At 42.8% G+C, this 14,836-nt stretch overlaps 1 protein-coding gene across 1 annotated transcript in view; it reads right to left on the bottom strand.

The window, feature by feature from the left end:
• LOC146785328 (ephrin type-B receptor 1) overlaps positions 1 to 14,836 on the bottom strand; it is a 793,299-nt gene that overhangs the window by 635,703 nt on the left and 142,760 nt on the right. The window contains exon 2 of the mRNA XM_085634314.1: positions 2,572 to 2,636. Coding sequence (XP_085490440.1) covers positions 2,572 to 2,636 — 65 coding nt within the window. The remainder of the gene's footprint in view (positions 1 to 2,571; positions 2,637 to 14,836) is intronic.

A 14,836-nucleotide genomic window follows, 5' to 3' on the forward strand; every position in this document is an offset into this window, starting at 1 on the left:
ACTGTGCACTCACACAGGGAAATCAGTGGGGGCATCAAAGGAGCAACCTTCTATGGATTACCAAGTGAATAAGATTCTCCTGTAATGCTAAACTTTCAGGTGGGTCATCGGAAGTTTTCTGCTGCCTTTAGTGTCGGTTATCTTAAATTCGCCCACCAAAGTTTGTAAAAACTTTCAGAGTCCAGGGGTGCCTTGCTCCGAAGCCTCTACAAATTCTTAGGAGGCTATGAAGAAGAGGTGCTAATCAGAGACACGCATCACACCAAGTCATGTCCAGATGTGGTTAATCCCAATTAATTTCCCTTTACTTGGTCCATATATACAGTTTTTATTATGATCATCAAAGATCTAGCATCAATTTTAATATCTACACCTCACAGGGAAGCTGATTATAATTACTTCCAAAGGTGGAGGGATACTTTCCCAATTAAAGTAGCTTACATGTGAAAAACCTCCAACTGTGCCAGGCGTGAAAGCACAGATGGAACCAAACTTAACATATATGCCTTGATAGTGGGAGTAGAACACAGTACAAATAAATGCAGCAAAAGTCGTAACAGCTCCCACATATCATAAACAGGGGTGTCAACTATAGGCATAGGGTGGCCAGATCCACGTCAGAGTTTCCAGGTAACCTCTGACTATGTAGTTGAGTTCCATTGAGAAGAACTAGATATGCGGAGGACTTTGCATGGAGCCGAGTAATCTATGTTTATGTTGATTTACTCCTACAGCGTGTATAACATAATTGCGCTGCTTGTCATTTCAGCACATGTGTTATCTGGGTAGAGTGAAATTGAAGGAAGATTGTGGTTACATTGATCTGTTTTTTTTATTTAAGGAGAAAATTAAGTTCAAAGAGGGGACAAATAAAGTTCATACGAAGATAGACATGTTGTGAATGTGAGTAAGCCTAAAGTTTAGCAAGACTAATGAAATATTCTTAAAAATGAAGGCTTGGAGACTCCTTGACTGGAAATGTTTTCATTTGTGCCTCCTACTGCTCCAAACGAGTGAACACAGTGCACAAGTCTGACGCTCTTGATTGTGGTTCAAATAAGTTTAAAAAAGGACCAAACAAGCCTCCGCTTTGCATCATAATTTTCCGAACAGGCAGTAGGAAATCCCTATGGCCGTGCCCGCACAGGCACCAATTCCATTGTAGGGTTAGAAATCCGACCGTCGTCCCAACACGATCTTTGATCCTGTCGGAGGCGCTAGTCCTACCCCGACCTCTGCGGTCTGACTGGCTGCGTTGTAATGCAGCAGTTGGACCAATGCCCTGGATGGCGGGCGGACTGCCACCGAAGACTTGTCGGTGGCAGTCCGCCCACCATCATAATGAGGGCGTTAGTCTGCATACATGCCATGAAGGTCAGAAGTCTATCTCTCAATCACGCTAGCCCTACAATCTCTGTGAACTCCCTATAACCTCTATGTAGAAGTAGTGATGATTTGCACGCTGCCAAGAGGAGACTCTAATCTTAGTTCTGACTTCCATATCTGAATCTGCATTTAGAATCTCAAGACCCTACTCCAGAGTTCAGGAGCACATGACAGTGCAGCAAAGGGACCTTGGAAAATGCACTCATCAGGTTCCTGTTGGGTGAAGGCAACTGTGTTTGATAATCTTAGGAAAGGGGTTGTTTCAATGCCGCACATGTGATGACACAGAGAGGCTGTAAATGTTTCCTCATTGTGATTGGAGTTTGACCCATTCCAATGCCCAATCATTTGCCCAATTAAAAGAAAGGCGGCCAAAGGGATAGGGAGTCCCACCCCAACCAACAGTGAAGTATGAGGCTATACAACCCTAAACAGTTCTCAGTTGAGTTAATTGAATTGAATGTAATCACAAAGTTTTGTCAAGGGGCAGACTAATTAGCAAGGGAGGCAAGGGGATGAAGGTGGTAGGGTGCTGACGGACAGGAGAAAAAAACATATATAAAAAGGTGCTTATAATATATACCAAATGTGATACCAAATACAATAACAATAGGACTTTAAATCATCTTATATATGCTAATACCTTACATACAATAACCAATCAGAGACATGCGTGCGGATGTACAAGTGGTATTTTCAAAATCAGCAATAACAGCAGGCTCCATAAACAATTCACCACCATGGCATAGCAAGGGGTGTAGTCGAAGAGGCTGACCTAGAGCATCCTCCCCTAGATTTAAAAGAATGGGCACAAATGGTCATGTTTATTGCTTTGGAAGAAAAACAGCAGCTGGGAGGATATGCATACAAGTCTACTTTCAGGGGCTCAGTATGCATTATTGTGTGTGACCATTATCATGACGGACCTTCAAAAATCACTGGCTGTCGGTCCATACGGCTTTCTTCAGAATTTTGTTTTCTATTGAGGAGGTGAATAGCAGGAAAGACACCCAGAACTTTATGCATATATCCAAAATCTGAAAAGCAACAATCAAAGTCACCAGAGCGTTTCAGAGACCTAGATCTTCAGTGTACCCTATATGTCTCAGATCAGCCATGATTTCCTTCTTTACACCTACAGACAATCAGGCTCATTGCCATGCCTGTAATAAAGGCCTCACTCACCCCTGAGGCAGGATTTGCAGTCCATCCGAGCTCTGCTGTGGCTGTCCGCGTGTCCATCAAGTTTTCTGTGAGGACAAAAGAGCTAGTTTTAGAAGAGAAAGGGATGGAATTACATAACGTAAAGACAATGAAGACAAAAATTGAGAATCAATGTTCTGCCACACCCCTTTCCCCAAAAGGCAAGGTAACCTGAAAACACAGTTATGTACTCAGTGTGCAACATGCAAAAAAGGCAAATTATTGTAATCCCTCAAAATCACACAAGTAAGTTTGATCAACTGGAAAATATGGATGTTATTATATTACTGGCTCAAGAATTGCCATCGTGGATAGCGATCTGCACTCTGGTTGGAAGGCTATGTGGCGGAGTGATATATTTCTTGGAAGCCGCGTAAAACACTGCTTTAAGGCTTCAGGTATGCTCTTCAAGATGACACACTGCCTGGTAAGAACTTGGGCCTATCACAGAACCTTGTAGCAGGGATATTTTGGGAACACTAGGTGTGACTTTACTCATTTGATCCTTTTAGGACATAACCTTAGGAACACTGCAATAGTGTAAAATAAAAGTGTAAAAATCAAAATTGCAAACTAAAATCAAACACCACAAATCTGTTCATCAATTGTTCAATTATGCCCAACTTCGCATACTTTCGGACTTTCCTCCCTTACCCACCACTAACGATCTGGGGCCGTATTACAATAATTGACCCGGGGGCGCAACAGGCTTTTTCACCCACTTTGCACGCATCCGGGGCACTTTGGTATTATTGAAGGGGGCACAGACGCTTGTGCGTCACCTTCTATAATACCAATCGCACTGCCACACTTAAAGCGTCAGCGCTACCTTCAGAGGGCGTTCCCTCATTTGCATAGGGGCGTGGCCTATCCAAATGAGGGAATTCCTTTGACTCCCGCGTTGTATTAAAGACGAGGGCGCAGAGTCAAAGCAGCTCTCAGGGGGCGCACTGACAGTGCGCCATTTAAAAGGTGGCGCACTGTCAGTGCACCTTCTGAGAGCATCCCTCTGCAGGGGGTAAAGGGGGTCCCATGGACCCCCCAGACATTCCCTTTGAGGCTGGTGCAGTCACTGACTGCACCCGCCTGCAAGGGGATCTCTAAACCGCTTTAAAAGTGCAGGCGGTATCCCGCCTGCAATGTGAAAACACGTAGCGGCTGCTCCGTGTTTTCACGTGAATGCTCTGCCCCCAGAGCAACGCGAGTTTGCGGCTGCCCTGGGGGCAGCGCATACAACATAATAGGGTGTACTGTGATTGTTTGCGCCCAGCACACCTTTTAAAAGGTGCGCCGTGCACAAACAATCACAATGCATAAGACAGCCCCTGCTGGTTTTTGGGAGGCCTTCTCAGCTTCTGGTTCTGCTCTATTCTCCACACCTTTGCCAGATCTTCCAAACCAACATAGTTCATGTAATTAAACACATTTCATTAGAACATATTGGCCTCCGAACATTCAGTCCAAAACTTGCTTTCCCTACTACTCTACCCACGCGTTAATGAAAATGCAGTCTCACAACCATACCCTGTGCTTCCTCTTCTCTTTCAACCAATGCATGTGTAGGCCCTAGACTCTCCCACTAGAACGGTTAAACTGCAGACCATGGACCGTTCACAGTTTCGTTGATAACGCAGTCTTCAGTACTTGCTAAGGTATGTTAGATGAGGTGCATAATGATGACAAATAAAGCCTAACACCTCGGCTGTTCATATCCTTCCAAAGCATGCTGCATTCCTCTGGCTTTATCCAAACTTTCTATCCCAGCCAGACCACCATAAAGAAAGTGCATGGAACTATCCTGGGTCCTTTCCTTAATCGGCATATCCCCACACTCAATTAAGATGATATATCTTGGGTGTGTGTTTCACATGTATGACTTCTAATTAAGTGTATTGAACCGGTCCTTTTTATCTATATTTTTACCTGAACTCTTACTATTTTCAGTCCCTCGAGGACCAATCCTACATGGATCTTGACAATTTCAGCTTTGCTACAGTCCCTTCCGGCCACCTTTGTGATACGTCATATAAAGAAACTATCTCAATCTAGGTGTGTTCAGCAGTCCAGGGCAGCGAGATCAATGTCAAATTTTCAGTATAAATATAAAGTACAGCTTGTGTCCTGTGGCATGGTGAGCCCAGGAACCACCGACTGGGCCTGCCCATCATGCTGAGGAAAACACAAATGTGAGGGGTGGAATACTTTTTAAATGTCTCAGGCCCACATGTACTGATGAGTTGCGCTAAGCATGGCTTTTGCCCATTAATATTCTGCATTCCAGATTTATGAAGCTCGTGCGGAGAAAGATGATCGATACCGAAGATTGCCCAAATTACTGTGGACACTGGAAACAGTGGAGTGTGGCAAATTTATAACCATCAGCATAGGCTCCCAGATCTTGGCATCCTCAAGAAGAGGATTTCTTATGTTCACACCTAGCTGCAGCTGATGGACAGGCGCTCCATGGATTGTAAAGGGGCGATGTGATGAATAATGTGATATAATTAGGTGTTATATAACTTGTGATTACCGAAAGGTGTCTTAGCGCTCGCAATCAACCCAGATGAACTGCCAGAGACTAGGACGGACTAGATAACATTAGTTAAGGGTCTCTAAAAGAAGACAAGCTTTTAGTAATTTCCTAAATAGCAACAGAACGGATTAAGAGCGCAGGTATGGAGACAGAGCGCTCCAGAGTTTGCTGGCACAAAGGGAGAAGCTCCTGCCACCCCATCTTGCTTTATTTATTCCGGGAAAAGTTACCATTCCCGGAGATTGATCTAAGAACTGAGTCAGTTGAGTGCCAGTGGAGAAGTGTGGCTCAATGTGGAGAAGTGTGGCTCAATGATTAGAGCGGCAGACCCTGATGCAGAGGTCTAGCCCGGGACCAGGGTTCAATTCCCCGCCTCGGCGGGTCTTGGGCTCAAAAATTCCACGGACCTGATTAATCTCACCTCGGTGCCATTCCAATCATGGAGTCCCACTCTGCAACTCTGGGCAATAGCTTGCTTAATCTCCACAACGCTAAGGTTGCCTGGCCTCCACCTTGGGGGTGCCCAGGAGTGGACGCCTCACAGGGAAAGCCTGCATGGGTTCCACAGCGGTATTCGTACAAGCGCCTTGAGACCCTTGCGGGTGAGTAGTGCGCTATACAAGTATCAATTTACATTTACAATACATCACAAAACCCAAGGTGAAATCATCAAACAAACAACATTCTAGACTGACATGTTATGTTATGTTGTGTAGATTTATAAGATGTCTAAGAAGGGTGGGAACTGCCATGACTGGGGAATAGTTGTGATTATTAGCAATACAAGGACGGAAAAAGAGAACAGGTTTTTTTCTTTATACTGTACAGTCCCTTCAAAGCGTATCACGAGCAGGCAAGAGTAAAGAAGCGAGAGCACCGCATGATACCTCCAGAAGAGAAGAAAGGATAAAAGAACAAGGACAACAAAACTCTATGCAGCAAAGGGCAGAGCAGAGAGCAGTGCACCCTGGCCAGGCTTTCAACACCTGAGGTTTGTTGTTCCCAGCAGGTCTGACCCAACATCTCCTTTCAGTTCGACAGCCCCTGACGCCCCTTGATGGAGATGGGCAACACGGGGAACTCTGCTGGATTTGGTCTGGAGGGGCTGAGTCACACTGGCCAACTGGGAGAGACGAACCTTCTTACTGCTGAGATACAGAACGGTGCGGACCTCAACCAGGAGGTGAGCGTGGAAACCCCAACCAATCCATTCAATGGCATAGGTAGAGGAAATCGCATCAAACACACACAAATGCAATATCAAATTGTGTTATATCTTAATAGTCTAATGTTTAAAATGTTAGAAAATGAACAGAGACACACACCTGATAAATATTCTACTCACTACGGAAACCGTTTTATTCCTTCTGTGGCAATTCTGTGCATACATGCGATAGTTCTTATTTTTCTACACATAAAATAAATGACTGGCAGAAACTGAAACTACTTTAGAATTCCAACTTTTCTTTCCTCTATCCTCTGTTCACTCTCTCAGACACACACATTCACAATCTCTATCTCTCATGCACAGACTGAAGCTGTGATCATGCAGTCATCACTGAGAATTGTACTCTTTCCTTCAGAAATTAAAACTAAAAGCAATGAATACTTTTAGGACTAAGGCTCAATATAAAAGTGTCTGAGTCAAAAACTAATGTTTTTCAAAGAGGTTTAGCAATCAAAGATGTTTTTGCTCACCATGCCACCCCAGTCCAGACACAGCCATATGCAATTCAGTCTTGACACTGTGCCTCATGGGAACAGTCCAGCCCAAACTGTCAAGCCAGATCCTCCCTTGACTGGAAACAAGATTCCTGGGACTGGTTTTGGGGCATTGCCCCTCATCAGCCCGGCTAGCTTGAATCTAGTGACACACTGAGCCTGTGACCCATGTGTAGGCATGCCCAGCGCACTTAGGGCGAGAAGGCACAAGACACACAGATGATGGACGGAATGTATGGCTAATCAAACATTCACTCGCAGTCAAAAGATCTGGGTTAAATCCATCGTTCTTTTGCTCACCATACCACCCCAGTTCAGACCCAGCCATATGCAAATAAGTCTTGACCCTGTGCCTCATGGGAACAGTCAAGCCCGAACTGCCAAGCCAGGTCCTCCCGGGACCGGAAACAAGCATCCTAGGACTGGTTTCGGGGTTTCACACCTCATCAGCCAGGCTAGCTTGAATCCAGCGACACAGCGAGCCTGGGACCCTCTACTGGGCATGCCCAGTAGAGGGCATGCCCAGTACTCACTCAGAGCGATAAGGCAAAATACACACAAATGATGGATGGAATGTGGAGCAAATCAAACATTTACACACAGTCAATAGATCTGGGTTAAATCCATCATTCTTGTGTTCTCCATGCCTCACCAGTTCAGACCCAGCCATACATACATACATACATACATACATACATACATACATACATACATATGTACATATATGTTGAAATAGGTCAGGTAAGCAAACGCAAGGAGATGATGGACGGAGTGCTGAAACTTTTCAGACAATCATCCCCAGTCACAGATCTGGGTTGAATCCATCATCGTTCTTTAGCTCACTTCGCCACCCCAGTTCAGACCCAGCTATATGCAAATCAGTCTTGACCCCGTGCCTCATGGGAACAGTCCAGCCGAACTGCGAAGCCAGGTCCTCCCTGGATCAGAAACAAGCATCCTGGGACAGGTTTTGGAGCATCACCCCTCATCAGCCAGGCTAGCTTGAATATCCAGTGACACAGAGAGCCTGAGACCCACATTTGGGCATGCTGTACGATATTCAGTTTGCCAATGAGATTGAGGAGAATCTCTCTTGTTTTTTCCATGCTGGAATTGACCAGGAGGTTGAAGGCATTGAGTATAGTTTTGTTGGCATGTTGAATGCATGAGGTGGAACAGAGGTCAGATAATTTTCTGTGAAGTGCATGTTCTGTCTATGAGGCATGAGGCATATAGATGGGGTGATAGGTGGCACACTAAGTTTCGAGAGTGGGAAGTGCCATGTGAGGAGCTCCATAGAGTTGACAATTCCTTTCTTGCCTATGGTGCTGTACAACGGGGACTTATTGGTGGTGTGGCCTGATCCTTTATGATCGCAGTGAGCCATGTTTCTGAGATGAAGAGTGCATCAAATTTGTGTACGTGATAAGGCCAGTGATGTAGGGATTATGGAGTATTGTAGAGGCTGCATTGATGAGCACGAGTTGGAGTGTGTATTATATAATTTGAGGATGTATGGTTGGTTGTGTGTTTGTATGATGTTGGGTCTATGTGTTGGGAGGATGCTATGTGAGTGTTTTGTGATCTATGTCTGGGTGTGATAGTTGGGATTGTAAGTGTGGTGTACTTGGTGAGGCACAGGATGAGCTCTTATCTTGTAGGTTGCAGTGGAGCAGGGGTATGGCCAAAGGCACTAGCAAGCCATAATTGGTCCAATAAGGAGAGGCCATTGGTTATGGCTGGCCTTACATAGGAATCTCCAGCTGGCAGGACTCCTTGAGAAGGGACCGAAGTAAGGGGAAGGCAGGAAGGGATGTCACTTCCTATGGACATGGATGCTTATTAATGAGATGTAGGTGTAACCATGTCTTATACATAATTTTCCTTAAAGATGTTTATGGAGGTCTGTACATCTGCAACTCTGGGTATACACATCTCTCATTGCTCTGAACAGGGGATTGATGCATAATTTTGAACTGTGTTTTGTCTGACCATGCCTGCGATGGCAGCAACTTGGCTGTGTGCATACATCACAAATGATATGCGTCTCCTCCATCACCTTTGGCATTCAGCCATCTATGAAGCACCTGGGGTGAATTTGAGGTGCTTGATTCGCAATTTAAGGTACTATCTTAGAAATATGTTGTGTGCCGACACCACAGAGATAATAAGCGCAGAGTTGTAACCAGGTGTATTGTGGGTATAGCACCAGTGCACTCACCAACAGCCAGTTCCAACCAGCTACTGATATGGAACTCAGCAAATGGAACTCACAATAACATTCCAGTACAAGTCTTAATAAAATTTGAGAAAAAATACTTTATATTTTACATATCATAATAAACTGCTCCTTTGTTTGCTGGGCAGAAGCCCTCAAGAATTGTCTCTGTCTGATTGTTAGTATTTACATTATAATGCATCCTATTTTTTGTGGGAAAAACACTGGCACAAAACTGAGTCTCTCAGCACTTTGTCCCTCTTTGTTACTAAAAAGACATCTTGCATTTGGGGCAATGTTTTCCGACTCAGAAAACAAGCACAGGCCATTGTTCTCGTCTTGTTGACCTATTGGCTTTGCCAATGCTGTGCAGCATCTGCAACAACAAAAAAGGAAAAAAGGGGCTATAACACTTACTATCGTATAGGCGCATGTACGCATGGTGACACCATACATGAATGCACCTTTGCAATGATCCAGCCACCATTTTCTTTTTTTCAATTAGTGAGCTAAGATAGCAGAAAAGAAAGAAATTTGATTGCCACAAAAATGCTTTTTGGGTAACACAGCTGCCGGCACCAAATGACAGCTGCTGGGCCCTCCCCAAAAATGTAGATTAAAAAAAAATATTTTACTGATTGTGAGGGGTGTGTGATCCACTGAGGATTGGGTGGGTTAGGGAGTAAATGAAACAGAGGAGCAGGTGAGGTCAAGGGAGCAAAGGCTGAGTGAGAAAGTGCTGGAATGCAGAACTGCTCAGCCTTTAGATACGCTGCACCATACAAATTAACATAACATGGCAGCTTCAGGGACTCCAAAAAAAGTTACATTGTATGAAAAAAGTGGAGTGTGTGAGGTTGTTATTTGAGGCAAAGCAAGATGCAGAGAGAGAGAGCAAGAAAACACATTCACTCGTATGTAATACTTTATGAAAAAGAAAAAATACTTTCCCTAAATGTGAGCAATGGAAGAATACAAGTCAGTCAATCAAGAGGATAGTGAAGAGTCTATGCCCCAGAGGAGGGTACAAACATAAGAAGAGGAAGGCAAGCCATCGAATAAGAAGCAGGTTGTTCTGAGTGACAATAAAGCGAACCAATGATAAGCAATGGGCGGGCTCTAAGCTCACTGCAAATATTTGGTATGGACCACAAGATACTTTCACCTACCAGACAGCTAAGGCGCGCATACCTTAAGAGTTGTACTTTCTGCCACCCAGTTCCAAATGAGGTCCAGAGACCATGTCAGGAAGTCATATACAAGCAGATGAGACCAGGCTAAGTAGCCACCCAACCACCCTAACGGCGGTGCAAACTAAGAAGGGATCCGCTCAATTGGATTGACAGCCCTTGTGTCCTTCCTCTGGCTGCAGCAGGATCGTTTAGTCATCTATACAGAACTGGATCCTACTCTATCATACTTGACTGACTTCAAGGAAGGAGCTTTGAGTGATCCAAGAATGAGTCACAATGCATGCGGTCGTGACAACATCCGCCCTCTTGCAAAATGATTTTTCATATCAAAGCTAGTCATTATTTTGCAACTTTTGTGAATTATTGCTCATCATTATAAAGTTGAATCCCACTCCCCCGTAGAGACACTTTCATGTATAGACATAGAACATTATCATGAATAGGCCCCTGGAAAATAGCCATGGGATCTCAATTGCACAGATGAATTGGATAGCATGATATAATATAGTAATGCTGGGTGCATTGACGGTGTCAGTAATTAGTAACTTTGTCATTGAATGCCCATGCATGCCAGACCATTTTTGTGGAGATCTGGAGAACTGTCACATAATTATCACTGGTGTGCCAAACAAATCTGTTTCAGCTGAAAGGAGCATAGAGAACAGAGAAATTCCAGACATACACGATCACTGGATGCCACATAAAGAGAGATAATATGGACATGATAAAGCAACAATGTGCCCATTTTAGGGCATTACCAATGCAATGCTGCAATGGTAAAACAACAATGTGATAAATTCAAAACAATTCTATACAATTGCCACCAAAAACAAAATATACTATGAGAAAATGAAAGGCATCACTGTGGGAATGCGACAAAAATAAAATTATAATGTGCGAAAACCACGATATTAGAATGGAACTACCACAATAATAAAATATTGGAATTCAAAATCCATGGCTTTATTGTAGGAATGTATTATCAATGGGAACTAGCCTCAAAGGGCATAGGGATAGTGTGTTTGTACGGAAAAAAGAAATATTATTTCTTTTGAAAGCCCTCACCCACCCACCTAGTTGGTGGCATGCTTCATCATCGAGCTCCACCCGGTGACACCGAATGTGTCCCGGGTGTGCTTCAAGGCCTCTTTACAGTGGAGCTGGTTTCGTGGTAAATGAGTGTGCAGTGATAGTGTGTGAGTGTGAATTAAAAACTGTCCTCGGGTCCCAATTCCTATACTAGGTCATTTTATTAGCGGGCCCTTGGCAGTGTTTGGCAGTGTTAAAAACAAGGCAATGGATGTGTTGTGGAGTTATCTATGGTCTCCCACATCCTGTGTGGTCAACATGTTTTGCCAGGCCTTGTTAATGAGCTGGCTTTCTTTAGGACCTATAAGTGTGTGAAGTGCTTGTGTAGTGATTTTAAAAGGCAGGGTCAGGAATTGAGTGTAAGTGACCCACTATGTATTGCACTCACTAAGGTGCAATATGGGTAAGAGGGTGCTTACTGTAGGAATGCCACAACAATTCCACTATATAAGTAATAAAGTACCACCTGCTGTACATTATAAGGATGTTGCAAGCAATAAGGAGTTCAAAAAGTATAAATCAGAATGAGGCTGAACACTGAGTTCCTTTATAACGTTATGGAACTCTGAGATGGCTTGCAATATCCTTATCATGTACACCAGGGTGCACTTTATTCCATATAATACATGGTCACACCATTTCCTTTCCCACAAACCACTTAAAACCTTGGCCCATAACTCTTTCATATGAAAGACAAAGCATGCTTGCAAACATGAAGAATAAAAATAAAACATTTAGTGCAAAATTAAACACATCAAAAACCTGTTAGATATTTGTTGCAAAAAGATATTAGAAACAATTCAATGCAAGTCAGTTCTAAAAATCTTCTGCAATAGCTCGAATTTGTAGAAACATACAGAAAGATTCCAACTTTAACATTTCTATAATTATCTAAGGAGTATAAAAAATAAACATGTTCTTTCTGTTTGTCACTGAAATAAGGCAGAAGAAATCCTGCAGAAGAAAGAAAAGCAACACTTCCTTTTTTGTTTCTGTAAACAGATGCTTGTGGCCTGACCAGCCTTTCAACTTGGCTGCTGGTTCTGGCAGCGGGCATTGTGACATTAGAACTCGACTGCAATAACTTATCACAGACAGGTCTGATGTTTTTTCTTTATATTTGGTGACTGTGTGCGTCACAGGTCGCAGATTATATAAAGGATAAAGTACTCCTTGCTGTACATTATAAGGATATTGCAAATCACCGATGAGTTCCATAACCATATAGAGGAATGAGGCTGAAGGCTAGGTTCCTTTATAAGATTATGGAACTCTGAGGTGACTTGCAATATTCTTATCATGTTTACCAGTGGGAACTTTATCCCATATAATATATGGGCACACCATCACCTTTCACACAAACCACTTAAAACCTTAGGGTCCGATTCACAAAGGAACTTACAACCCGTAAAGTTATGAGTGCAGAGTATTTGCACTCAAGCGGATTCTCTGCACTCGTGGCAGAATCTCCACACTCGGGCGGAACCTACGCACTGAAGTGCTCAGTGCAAAGATTTTGCCACAAGTAGAGAGAGTCTGCACTCATAACTTTACAAGTCGTAAGTCCCTTTGTGAGTTGGACCCTTGGTGCGTAGCTATTTCATATGAAAGAACGAACGTGTTTGCAAACATGAATACAAATAAAACCTCTAGTGCTACATGAAACCTGTTGGATATTTGTTTCAAACAGATATTAGAAACAGTTCAATAGAAACGAAAGCTGCAGTAGCTCGGAATGTGCCGAACGATTCTAGCTTTTCTCTATCTAAGGAGTTAAAAAATAAACATATTCTCTATGCTTGTCATTGTAAGCTATTAAAAAAGAGCAGAAGTAAGAAAAGCAACATTCCCTTTTTTCGTTATTTTAAATAGCTGCTTCAATTATGATCCATCACCTGACCTGTCTTTTCCCTCGGTTGCTGTCTTTAGCGCGAGGCATTGTGAGATTAGAACTCAACTGTAATACCTTATAATAGTCAAGTTTTTACTTTATAATCGGCAACTGGGTCCATCACAAGTCACTGTTTATACAGATATTCGAGACTTGCATTTATACAGGGATTACAGAAGCCTATATATTACAAAGAAATTAAAGATGGGCGTTAATACAGGGATTTCAGAATCCCAGGTATTGTAATGTTATAAAATCAAAGTGTGCCAAATAGAGAGGAGTGCAGAGGAATTGGACAATAATAAGAACCTAAGAGTGCTAAGTACCACATTAAGAGCATAATGAAGCAGACAGAACATAGGGCCTGATTCACTAACGGCCCCTGCAGTCATGGTGGAGGCCTCGCGGTCGTGGAGGAACCTCCCCAATGGGAAACTGCTGTACTATGAGGCCGTTTGTGAATAAGGCCCATAGAGAGTAGAAAGGTCACAGCATGATCCACCACACCTAGAACATAAGAGTGATATCACAATTATAAAGTAACAGTGTACTTCTTTCATGGAAACACAACAATAAAATGGACAGGTTGTGTCAAATTCAGAAGAGTAGTATAAAAATCTCAGAGTAAGATCTACATAGGTTCAAGCAGAGCAAAGGGGAAAGGGGTCAATTGGAATTATGTTATTACAAATTGTAAACTACATCAAATATATTGTTTGACTGAAATTTAGGGAATTATTGAAGGATCAAGTAGGAGAGGGGGGGGGCAGATACACAATAATCACCAAAACAATAAAGATCTGAACCTAGCAGTGGATGTGTACCTCATTAGTGAGACATGTTTAGGCCCCCATTGATTTACATATGTATGGAAACTCCTCATACCCCATGTATTGGATTTACGAATTTAGAGGCAACACAGCACCATGCAATTTTCCTCTGGTAAATTTTGGAAGGTCTAACCTGTCAAAATGTACTAGTGGTCAACTTTCCGTTAAATAATATGACATAAGGATTTTGGTGCAGAAACCACCAAAATGCATGTTGTGCCCTATTTTGGGGAGGGGGGGAACTTGTCATAGGTGCTATTTATCACACTTGATAAATTCCATTCTCTACAGTGTTGCATTTGGTCAGGAAACGATAAGATAACCTTTGCACACCTTTTCAAACAGTTCGTAGTTAAGACCTCAGTCCAGAAAAACATACCAAAATCCAGATAATGCCCAAAGCCTATTAAGTGCTCCTAGCTCAGGGCTACTGGAATTTAGTGATTTGCGGCTGTACTATTTTCTTAATAGATATGGATTTGCTGCATTTGCCGCATAATACATCATCTACTGCATAATTTTAAGATTTTAACAAAAAAATACTTCTAGTACAAATGTATTAAAAGATACTAAAAGCTCAGTAACATGTTGCCATAAAAGTGGAAGGCCTTTCGCAAGGATTGTCTGTTCACCTTTTTGCTTATTGCTATATTTGAGCGTTAAACTAGTACTGATAAGGCACAAGTTTTTCCAAGACAGTGTTAGTATGTGTAAAAATTACAAATAAACGTATACTATCACTATGGCACTTAATGTGTCTTCTCTTGATGC

Source organism: Triturus cristatus, chromosome 11 (assembly GCF_964204655.1).
Source record: "Triturus cristatus chromosome 11, aTriCri1.1, whole genome shotgun sequence".
In the NCBI taxonomy this organism is placed as follows: Eukaryota; Metazoa; Chordata; class Amphibia; order Caudata; family Salamandridae; genus Triturus; species Triturus cristatus.